The following is a 12043-nucleotide window of genomic DNA, read 5'->3' as shown; positions in this document are numbered from 1 at the left end:
GGGCCATAATTCAAACCCAGGCAGTCTTTCCAGAGTCTAGGCTTTTACCTCTGACTATGTGTAAACAAGTATAAGGTGGGATTTCTTATTGGCTGATTGGATAAAGACACAAAGGAAACTGGAAAGCACAGAGGAGATATTAATTCAAGTTAAGGGAATCAAAAAGTTATTGTGATAGGTGGCTTTGAGCAATGAGTATGAATAGGATTTATTTTTTATAAAGTATTTCCAATTTGAATATAAAGAACCACATATTTACTTAATTAAAAGTAATCCTGAATTTGAGCAACACGAGGGGATAAAATTAAAAGCAACTGAACCCCCTCCCCAGAGAATGTTTCTGTTAAGTTTCTTTGAATCTTGATTCATATTGTTTTTTTTCACTTTTTAAAATAGCTGTATAGCATATATGTTCCCATTCTGTTTAACTAGTTCCTTTTGGTGAATTTTTAAATACTTCTATTTTTTTGCTATTAGAAATAAATCTAGTCTAATAGGTAAAAATGGTATCCAGTTTTACTGACATTTCTTTATGAGAGTTTGAACATTTTCATGTTAATATTGGCTGCCTTTTTCTTAATTATTTGTAAGAGCTCTTTGGATGTAATCACTATAGAGATGTTTGGAAAAATTAACAGTTTAAAATCTTTAGTCCTCGATCCATGTGACTTTTTTATGGAAATTATATCATTCCTGTTTCATGTTGCCTATAAACTTTCTTAATATTTAAATTACTTCTCCTACGTATTGCAAATGCTTTACAGTTAATTTATTCACCTCTGTTAATGATTTTTTGTTTTTGTTTAGAAATTTTATTTTTAATATGTTGCCAAAATGTATGTCTTTTTAAATCCCTTTCTGTAAATGAGTAAGAACTCAATGGGTGGAAAAAAGAGAATAAGCCATTTTATGTTTTACGGTTTATAAAGCCTTTCATCTTTACTATATATATCATTAAAACTTCATAACTGTATGGAAATGTCTGTAAAAGGTTCAGCTGTGTGGCTAGGGTCAGATCATAATTAGTGGCAGAGCTGAAAGGAGACGCCACACATCCCACTTTACAGAGCGCATTTGTGACTGAAATGTTGGGTCTCCCACTCCATCTCGTTCAAGCCTGCATTGCTCCCAGGTTCTTTGCGCCAGTAGCTTTTGCTTAGTCTTGCATACATATATATACACATGCTAATCATTGAGGAATTCTGCTTGCAGCTTGAGTTTTATAAAAAACAGCCCTTCCCCTCTCCTCCTTCCCCGACATAGAAAAAGCCTGAACTCTGCATTTTTTTGAAACGAATTTGAAGGTTAGGTCTCCCATCTCAGTTGGTGCCTTTTCTGTCAGTAAACCTTTCTTTGATCCAGACTCTGATATTTTGAGTTTTGGCCTTTCCAAGCATTGGGCACACGGACTTTGGGCCGGTACCAGTTTGGCGAGCGTGCCAGGAGACGGTGCCCACAGTAGGCCGGCCCCGGCTGGCGTTCCCCCCGTGGAGTCCTGAGCAGCTGCCACGGCCGTTTTGCTTTGGGACCTGGGGGGATGTTCCGGGCAGGTGCTGGCCGCCCTCGGCACACGGCTCGGGTGCAGTAAGGACCTTTGGACTTCGGTCTGCTGTTGGTTTCGTTTCTGGGGTAAGTCGTTCCCATGTGCGCAGCCCAGAATACTTTCTCCAGCCGGGCTTTCCGCCCCTGGGACAAAGCCATCTGTGTCTGGGGACCTCTGTGGAGCAGAGTCAGGATTGTGGGACTTGACCCATTTGTTTGCTGTGCTTCTGCGATCCTAGGGGCATGAGTTGGAAGTAGGGAACATCACCCCAGCGCGTACAACGGGGAGCTCCCTTGCCCTCTGCTGAGGCTTCTTGCTCGGCATAAGCCAGTTTGCTTTGAATTTGCGGTGCCCTGTCGGAGAGGGGAATCTCATAAGACTTGTGCCTGGTTCGTGAGCTGGTCCGTTTGCATTTGTGTGGCTTGGCGCATCTGAGGCTTAGGAGAGTGCTCAATGTGTTGTCTTGCTTGTGTATCATTTGTGTGTTGATCTGAGGCTGCTGCTTCCTCTCTTGGTTTGGAACTAAGAAGTAAAATGGCACCTGAGGCCGCTTCTCCCCCAAACCATGTTTTCATCTTCAGACACGAGGTACCTGCCGTCTTGTGCTGAGGCTCCATCCCTGCCCCATCTTCCTCCAGGAAAATCTTCCCTATGAAATTCAGGCAGTTGGAAACTGCTGTTTTGACTCTCTGAGTTGTCTGGCTTTATTGTGTACACTTGCTTCTGTTTTCTGTTTGTCAGCAAGACCACCCGAAGGGGCGCCCTCAAAGTAGACTCTTGGGCCCGGCGGAGACAGTGCAATGCATTCTTCGATTATAAATTAATTTTAAAATGACTTTAAAGGAATTCTTACGACATGGAAAGCTTTGGTCATCTGAGCAAAGCACCTCTGAGTTTTAGGTTGTACCTGGGACACACAGGCTAGCATTTTAAAACGAGAGCTGTGAGATCTGCCGTTGGTTATCGTGTGTGTGTGTGTGTGTGTGTGTGTGTGTGTGTGTGTGTGTGTGTGTAACATGTCTGCTGTTGAGACATGCTATACTAAATTGGCTTAAACAAACGCTTGTAAGAAAATTTCCAGAACAGAACAGAAAATAACCCAAATGCTTTTCAGAATCACGCGATCTGGGGAAATATTAGATATTAAATTTGGTTTTGAGTTTGGTTTGGTCAAAAAGGCATACTTTTAGAATCATCATTTAATAATACTTTTATTCTACTTGGGTTAATCAAATATGTTCATGTTATCCCTATTGCAGAATTTGTCAGCAAGAAAAATAACGGTATGATAAAATTTTTATAACTAAACTTAATTGTTAGGAGCAAGTAAATTAAGTGGGATAAAAAGTTTCCTTTAGGTTAACGCTTTAGCAATAATTGTGTAAGTGTATTTAAAATGGTTTTTAAAAATCTCTTGGATACTTTGGAACTTGAAAGTTTTGTTAGCTAAATTAAATGACAGATATTCATTGACTGTCTAGGTCCTTACCAAATAAGAATTTTTGAAAGAAAGTTTTATGTGTGGTCAAGCTTATTAAGATTAAATTTAATCAAGTAAGAAAAATATCAAAGGGGAGCTGATGTAGCACTGGAGTTAGATTTTCTCTCTTTGCTAAAAAGGACAAAGTTTCTTGGCCTATTGGTCTGCTACTGATACTGTAGGGAATTTTTTTGCTTAGAAAGCAAAGATTCTGTGTTCTATCAAAATAATTGTGTTTTATGTTGCTATAACCACGTCCTTGGTTACTTAAGAAAACAATCTCCTCAATAGTAAGAACTAAGTTTTGCTAACAATTGTGTAAACTTCTGTATTTGTTTGAAATTTTCTATTGCCACTTTGTTTAAATGGATAATTATTGTGTCATAATGACTTATACTATTTTGTCAAATGCCTAAACCTCTTGATATACTTTGACAGACTTCTCAAAATTTAAATTATAGAGTCTTGACCTGGGAATAACTGAGGTATTTCAGAACGGCCCCTGGAACACTTCAAAAGATTTATTTTTTCTCCTTACAAAAGAGAAATATTAAACTACTTAGGCTTATTTCGGTTTGTCGAGATTACATGGGAAGCTTTGTCAAATAAAAAAATAATTACTTTGTATTTGTATGCATATGTGCTTATGAGTAAAATGATTGTTCTAGAAATTATAAATTCCAAGCGTCTACAGTGTCCTGATATAATATTTTCAGTTGGTATCTTAAAATGTTATATGACAGAGAAAAGCAGTTCCTATGTCAAATATATTGTAATCGGAACTATAACCATGCCATCTTAAGATTTTTGTCATTTACAGGCAGTCCTTAGGTCTAACTTTAATAGCTTTTCATAAGTTTGCTTCTAGCAGGACAACGTACCTGACTGATGTACCTCTCCGTCGCACTGGTCCCAGAGACTGGCCAGTAAAATCATGGAAGAGCAAGCATCCTGATGACCAGCTTGAGCCCAAATGGGCCCTGCCCGGTTCTCTTAATAACCCATTCCTCTGTTAAATTGATCCAGCTCCTCATAAGAACACCCAGGATGGCCCCACGGCTGACAAACATTCATTCAGAAGGCCTCCAGAAGGCAGAAGGAAACGTGCTCCTGTTCAGGCCAAAGACACTCCCCAAAAGTCGGAGTACACATGCACCCCCCTCACAGATCTCAAGTTACTGTTTAGAAGACAACAGACAAAAGATAAGTAACGCACAGCGCACTTCCACGCATCTTCGTCTCCACTCACCTGCCTGTATTCTTAGTCCTTCAGCTGCCTTCAGCCGTCTCCTCTGTACATATCGTATTTATTTAGCTTCTTTTAAATTTATTTAACTGTCTCACAAGGGAAGCTCCCCAGTATTCTATCTGTCTCGCTGTCGGGAAGATGGTTTTTTGGACAGTGTTCGGCAGGACCTCCTTATCTCCTTGGTGGGGCATGCCAGCGTCTGAGGACGTGATCAGAAATCTTTCAGTAACCAAGGAAAATAGCCTCTGGGGCTGTTCAAGCCATAGCATCTCAAAAGGAGGCCTTAGACCGGTCGAGGTTGAGTTAGGTGGTTGGATTGCTTTGGATTACGTCCTAGCTGAACAGGGTGGTGTCTGTGCACTGGTCAACAAGAGCCACAGGCCAGGGCATCAAAATACTAGTGGCGCAGGACACCCGCGCCCAACCAGGCACGTGCAGATGCATGCAGCGAGGTGCCGAGCACTTCCGTTTCGTCAGCCCCGAGGTTTACAGCCTGACCAGCAGCCGCGGGCTCTAGCAGCCCTCTGCCTCGCACGGGCGGGCGCGGGGTGTTGCCAGGCGGTGCGGAGAATGAATCAGGCTGGTAAGACGCTGGCTGCCCCCTGCCAAGCGTAGGGACTGCCGCACAGGAGGTTCCTCCAGCCGTGTCTGCCAAGGCGGCAGCCTGGTGCCATGGCGCCAGAGCTGGTAAGGGCCAGCGTCAGCCACTGTTAAGAGCTCCTCAAGATACTGAGTCCAGGAGGGGACACTTGAATGAGGGCTGGACTGACAGCTCCCCCAAGGTAGCTAGGGTACCTCCTGCCAGAGAGGGAGGGGTGTCCCAGCCAGCCACAGTGGTCCCCGTTGGTCCTGTTGAAGTCTGGACTCAGGCACTCTGTGGACAGAACTGACACCAAGAGCACCAAGACAGGCCACTTAACGTGGCCTTTGGCCACCCGCTCACATTACAGATGATCCCAGCGCCTTCGCTCCTGGGACAGCGTGCCCGACGGTCAGTGCCTGCAGATCCTCCAGGCCGCATGCGTGTTAACGGGGAGGGATGATGCCACTCGCACGTGTTAGGCTCAGAGGAAGGACCTCAGGATGTGTCTGATGGCGAGTCCTCGCCTTGACTTTTCTGGCCTCAAGAGAAGCCTTTTAAGTTCAGTCTGAAGATTCCTTAGGAAAATTCCAGCAGAGCTGATTTAAAGGTGCCTATATGGTTAATTGCTCTTCTTGCTAGACTGAATTAAGCCAAGTTTATTGACACTAGACTTGTTTTGTTAATAAAGTAGTCTTAACTGGGCTATCTTTAGTAAAAATAGGGGTGATTTTAGGGAGAAAATTATGTTTCAGTAGGAACTATACTATATCTTTGTGGACATGAGATTCCAGTGCTGTCTATTGTCTTGAGTTTTGTTTTGTTTTCTCGTAAACTGGTCTGGGTCCCGAATTCTAGTGATTTAGAATCCTTGAGAACTAAAACTACCCATTTCCTGAACTTGTGATTACAAACCACAGCTAGATGACCGTTTCAGAGAGATTGCCACAACAGCTCATGCTTAAACAGTCACAGTGACAGATGCTCTGTGAGCCACACAGAAAGGTTACCTAGGCACCCGAGGACATCAGAGACATTGAAAACTACAAAAGATGCTCCCAGCCTACAAACGCAGAAACTGGTTTATAATTGGCTCTGATCATTAACCTTTGTTTTTCTTTTGTTTCCATAAATTGTATCAAGTACCGATGGTGTGGCATGTAACCTGTATAGTCATCTGTGTGGCCCGTTCTGCTGCCCAAACTCAGACTCCGATAGATCACCTTAGAGTCCCGTCCGTGGGTACCAGATTGTTCTCGGTTACTTGTTAGTGGAATAAGGAATGATTGTACCGTGGCCAACTCATCATACTTTGAGTGCTGGAGGAAATAATAACAAAAGTTACTCTTTATTCTTTGTCTCATATTAGGGTACAGGTATCCCGGCCTGCTGCTGCTTCTGCCATTGCTGTGGTCTCGGCTTGCAAAGCGAACACCCAGAATGCCCCCTCTAAGGCTCAGGGAACCTCCCGGAAGAGGTGGGCGTGTGAGTTTGTAAGAGCCGGATGAGAGGGGCACGATGGACAGACAGATGTGACTCCATTTTAAGAGCTGATCCTCCCTCTTAGTTAAATCTGGAGATTGAGGAATGAACCAGAAAAATGTTAACAAAGAAATGCTCGTTCTCTCTTCGACTGCATCGTCTTTAAGCCTTCTTTGTTCCCACGGCTGTCAGGCCAATGCCTTCTGTTAGTCTTATGTGTAGACGAGCTCATGATTAGAGGAATTCTGCTTGAGTTTTATAGAAAACAGCTCTTCCTCTCTCCCCTTGACGTAGAAGAAGCCTGAACTCTGTACTTTTTTGAGATGGTTTTGAGGATTAGGTCTTCCATCTTCTCGGTTGGCGACTTGTCAATCAATAAACTTTCCTTACTCCAGACTCCGACGTTGAGTTTTGGCCTTTCGAAGTGGGCACGCGGACTTTGGGCCGTAACACTTTGAGAGTTGTAAAGGTTTCAGTCATTGCAGTAACATTAAGGTAGGTGATATGACCATTTCTCCTTTACCCAGAGTAATTTGCCCAGAGTTAAATAAGTAGTAGTTATGGTGCTAAGGCTCAAGTTCAGTATCCTAGATGTCATTCATTCTTGTACAACCTTTAGAAATTCATACCACCGTTATCACATGGGTGCCACTTTCAGCTCAGTGTCATTTTCAAATGTAATTCTAATGCCTCATGTCCTCGTGTATCAATCCCTTAATCATTATGTGATGCCCTTCTTTGTTTCTTATTACAGCCTTTGTTTCAAAGACTATTTTTCTGATATAAGTATTTCTACCGCAGCTTTTTAAAATTTCCATTGGCATGAAATATCTTTTTCCATTCTTTTATTTTCAGTTCGTGTGCGTCTTTCAATCTGAAGTGAGTCTTTCGTAGATACCGTGCATATTGGTCTTGTTTTCTGTCTACCCAGCTACCCTACTTTCGATATGAGCATATAATTTATTTACGTTTAAAGTGATTATTGATATTTATTGCCATTGGAATATTTGTGTTTATGTTTTATATATGTGTTTGTTTCCCTTCTTAAAGAAATCCCTTTAACATTTCCTATAATACTGGCGTGTTGGTGATGAATTCATTTAGCTCTTTCTCGTCTGGGAAGCTCTTTATTTCACCTTCAGTTTTAATTGATAGCCTCACTGGGTGGAGTAGTCTTGGTTGTAGGTTCTTTCTTTTTATCACTTTGAATACTTTGTGCCAATCCTTTCTGGCCTGCAAAGTTTCTGTTGAGAAGTCAGCTGACAGTCTTATGGGAGTTTCTTTGTAGGTAACTCGCTGCCTTTTCTTGCTGCTTTTAGAATTATCTCTCTGTCTTTGTCTTTGGCATTTTAATTACGATGTGGCTCGGTGTGTGCCTGTTTGGTTTCCTTTTGGTTGAGGCTCTTCTTACTTTCTGGACTTGTGTGTCTTTTTTTCGCCAGGTTAGGGGAGTTTTCTGTCATTATTTCAGGTAGGTTCTCAATCCTTTGCTCTCTCTCTTCTCCTTCTGGTACCCCTGTGATGCAAAAGTTGCCCTAGAGGTCTCTTAAACTTTCCTCATTTAAAACATTTTTTCTTGTTGCTGTTCCGATTGGGCATTATCCACTTCCTAATCTTCCAAATAGTCGATTTGATACTCTGCTTCACCTAATCTTGATTCCTTTTAGTGTATTCATTTCTGTTATTGTAATCTTCATTTCCGAGTGATTCTTTTTTATGGTTTCCGTGCCCTTGTTATGTTTACTGTCTCTCTGTTGAAGTCTTCACTCAGATCGTCTGCTCTCCCCCTAAGTTCATTGAGTATCTTTATAACCAGTGGTTCGAACTCTGTATCTGGCAAGTCCCTTACTTCTAGTTCACTTAGTTCTATTTCTGAATTTTCCCCCTGTTGTTTCATTTGCTACGTCTTTGTTTATTTTCTCATTTGAGTTGCCTCTCTGGGTTCACTCCTATGAAACAGGTAGATTTGTTGCATCTCCCACCAGGTGGCCCGATGTAGTAGATGTTCTGCGTGGCCCAGTGGCGCAGTCTCCCTGATCACCTGCTCAGGAGCCTCGGGAGTGCCCTAGAGTGGGCTGTGTGTGTGTTCTGTTGGCGCTAAGCCTTGCTCGGATGAGAATGACTCGGGCTATCTGGCTGTGAGGATTGGCCACATCTGCAGGGTGCGAGCTGCTGTGTGGGGTCTGACCCCACAGGGTGGGATTTGCCCCAGCGGGCTCCTGTACCTGTTGAAACCCCCCTTCAGGTGTGCTGGTTGCGGGGCTAGTCCGCTGGTGCTGTTGTGGTCGGATGTCAGCCTCCGGGTTTGTTGGTTCCGTGCCCCCTTGGGAGGGGCTTCTGTGCAGGCCAGCCCCAGCCTCTGCCTTTGATCGATCGGGGTTACCTGGTAAGAGCTACAGAGAGGCCTGAGGTTAGTTGCTGCCTGTGCTGGATCTTGAGGCAAGTGGTAGAACCAGGCTGTGGACCAAGGCTGGTTGCCACCAGTACCGGACCTGTGGCAGCTTAGCAGAAGGGCCAGGGTACCCCAAGGCCAGAAGCCGCCTCCTGGGTGTGCATAAGGCTCAGCAGCTGAAGGAGTAAAGCCAGTGGGGTTTCACCCAACCAGAGCAGACTGTGGTTGCGTGCCAGTGCTGAACCTGTGGCCTCTTGCAAAAGTCTCAGATCTCAGGCCAGCCACCGCCCACCTTGGGTCCCCAGACACTGTTCAAGAAGTGCTGCAGCTCCGCTAGGGCTGGCGGCCCCACAGGGATTGTCCTAGAGGTGTGTGAGCAGAGGCCCGCTGATTGCTGCTAACAGAGCCTGCTGCCTGGAGGGCTGGGCGGGTCTGGCGACCCAGTCTGAGTATGCCTGGCGGAATGAGCCAGTTGTGTGGGAGGGGCCTCAGGGGGTCCCTTGGTAGTGTGAATTGGGAGCTGAGGATTGTCGATTGCTGTCAAGGGCGTCCCGTTTGGAAAGCGCAGGGTGGGGTTGGTTTGCTTGGCCAGGAGCCTGTCTCCAGTGATTTGTGAGTTGGGTAGGGTGGGGGTCTCAGGGAGTCACGGGGTGGAGTGAGGAATCCCATCAGGCCAGGGCAGACTCAGACTTGGTGTGTGTGCTGAGTCTGTGGCCACTTGGCAAGAGTCAGAACTCACTGAGACCAGCCGCTGCTCATCTCGTGTTTGCAGATCCTCCTGACTCGCTCAAGAGACACTGGAGCTTGGGATGGGGCCCAGTGTCCTCCACCGAAAGTTCCCCAGAGCTGCCTCAGGCTGCACTGGCTGAGGACTGTCCGTTGCTGTTTAATGCACTCTCTGCCAGGGGCGCTGGGTGGAGCTGGGCTCAGGGCAGTGAGCTTGCCACTGGCAGTTGGCGGGTTGAGTGGGCCGGGGTTCCTGGTAGACGCAGGGTGGAGTGAGCGCATCTCATCAGACCAGTGCAGTTCAGAGCTGGTGTTGGGAGCGGGACTCGACACAGGCAAGATGGTGCCCGCCTGTAGACTACACCAGAGAGGGGCCCGACGAAGGGTCAGTGGCGGCCGTCCCTCCAGCCCTCACTGATGCCGCACAACTCATCTCCCCCCGTGTGTGTCTTGTGCCTCCCGAGCTGCCGCTGTCCCTCTGCCGATGCCCAGGGCGAGTGTCTGTCGGCGGATGAGTCTGCGCGCGGGCTCTTTAAGAAGGGAGTCTTGGCTTTTCCGGTTCCTTCGGTCTCGCTCAGCTTGCCAAAATCCCCACTGGTTTTTACAGTCAGATTTTGTGGGACCTTCTTTTGGCACTGGACCCCTGGGCTGGGGAGCCCCCGCATGGGCTAGGGCCCCTGGTTCCCTCAGAGGGGAGCTCTGCAGCCACCGTTTTCTCCCAGTGCTCAGCCGTTACGTGTGGGTCCGGGCCGGCCCATTTTACGTCCCCACCCCTCCTAGTGGTCTCGACGTGGTTCCTCTATATCTTTAGTTGTCTCTGGTGTGTTCAGCTAGCCCTCAGGTGGGTCTCCAGGTTTACTGCTTTATAATTTCGTTGTAATTCGAATGTGCTCATGGGAGGGGGCAGTGGAGAGACGACCTCCCTCTCCTGTTGTGTCTGCCACTTCTGCTCACACCTCGTTGGCCAGAACCTAGTTATATCGTTGCACGTGAGGCTGGGAAACGTCTTGCTCGGTGGTCGCACCCTCAGCTAAGCTCTTGTTGCTAAAGACAGGGAGAGTGCTCACTGGGGCAACGATGAGAAGCTGGCCACAGGCTCTTGGGCCTTGGCTTTCCTCCTGAACGGCTGCTAACCCCTCCGGGTCTCAGCGCAGGCCCCCCTCCCCCCCCCCGTCCCCGGGCTTTCATTTAGTTTTTGGCTGCTTTTTTACCTTGCTTTTCTTACGAGCTCAGCTATGAGTTTAAAAGGTGTTTTTGAAAATTGTACCTGTAAGGCCAGTGCTCCCGGAAAAGGCCCCAAGGACGTCAGGTCCCCGCCCCTAACTCCCGCCTGCTAGCCACCCGAGGCCCATGGACCAATCCGCGGGTGCCAGGACTGCACTCGTGGGGCCAAACCACCGCACCAACACAAGAGCCCCACGCTGTGCTTTTGCCTTTTTGGACACCCTTCCGAATCATCTGCTTCCGCTTCCTGGACGCGACCCTAAAAACCCTGCCCCGACCCCGCCGAGGCGCGACTTCGCTGGCCAACGTGCTCGACCTGAGAACCTCGCCCGGGACCGCTTGCCTTTCAATAAAGGACGCCTGCTATTCCTGAGTCAGACTCTGTCTGCTGAGCGGCTGAACCTTACAGTGCCCATCATTTTCAGGTGTTTTGTAGTTGGAGTGTGTTTTAGGAGGTCTAATCTAAATATAATTTTAAATAGAGGGTTTTGACCTAATTTTTATGGGTACATATTTTATTGAATCTATCTTACTCCTGATATGAATGTAAACTGACCAAGACTGCATCTAATCCCAGTATTGATTTTATCCTTTTCGTCCATGGGCTAGTTTATATTATCCTTTCTTCAAAATCACTGTCCTTTGTTTAGCTTTTATTTTAACTTTCACTTTCCCTGTTTCTGGTGTTCTCTTTATTTTTGGCTTCTGTAACTTTATGTTCAGACTAGAGACCTGCAACTTGACCTGTTTCATCTACAGAATGTTTGCTGAGTTTTGAAAATCAGGTCACATGAAATTCCAAATCTCCTGCTGCCAAAAAGCCAGCGGACGTGGCGGTGGTGCCTCGGCCTCCGCACCGGCTCCGGGGGCCGCCCCTCAGAGCCGCCCCGCGCCCGCCAGTGTGCCCCAGGCCCCGCCCGCCTTCCACGTGTCCAGTTACCTGCTGCGCCAGTTTAATCATCTGCTGTGTTTCACAGCGGCTCTGTCACTTCTGCGCCCTTACCTGTCACAGGACACCTCTGTCCACGGTCTTTCCGTGTTGCGACTGGACTGGTAAAGTGGGGTTGATATTTCCTCCGTTTTCCAGTCGGGAGAAATGGCTCGCATGGAGCCAGGCCGCTAGGAGGCCTTCTGTCCACCTTCCCCGTGGACGTGTGCACAGGTGGCTCAACCCGCTCCCTGAGGCCGAGCCAGTGCGAGTGTCGGAGAGCACTCCGTCTGGGATACGTATACATGACGAGCCCAGCGAGAAACCAACTAAGCACGGACGACACACACACAAATAGTTGCCAGAGCATCACACGAGTTTAATCATACCAGATCCTGATGGATTCCAGTCCTAGCGGACCACCCGGCGGTGCTGGCGG

The 12043-nt window shown here is 46.9% G+C and overlaps 1 protein-coding gene across 2 annotated transcripts in view; it reads left to right on the top strand.

Annotated features, from left to right (window-relative positions):
- NUP58 (nucleoporin 58) overlaps nucleotides 1–12043 on the top strand; it is a 51209-nt gene extending 39166 nt beyond the window's left edge. For both annotated transcript variants that reach the window (XM_016165129.2, XM_016165131.2), the window contains one exon: nucleotides 4050–12043. In XM_016165129.2, coding sequence (XP_016020615.1) covers nucleotides 4050–4234 — 185 coding nt within the window. In that variant the 3' untranslated portion in view covers nucleotides 4235–12043. The remainder of the gene's footprint in view (nucleotides 1–4049) is intronic.

Source organism: Rousettus aegyptiacus, unplaced genomic scaffold (assembly GCF_014176215.1).
Source record: "Rousettus aegyptiacus isolate mRouAeg1 unplaced genomic scaffold, mRouAeg1.p scaffold_m13_p_11, whole genome shotgun sequence".
Lineage (NCBI taxonomy): Eukaryota > Metazoa > Chordata > Mammalia > Chiroptera > Pteropodidae > Rousettus > Rousettus aegyptiacus.
The sequence above is the reverse complement of the archived record's forward strand: the minus strand, read 5'-3'. Positions and strand labels throughout refer to the sequence as shown.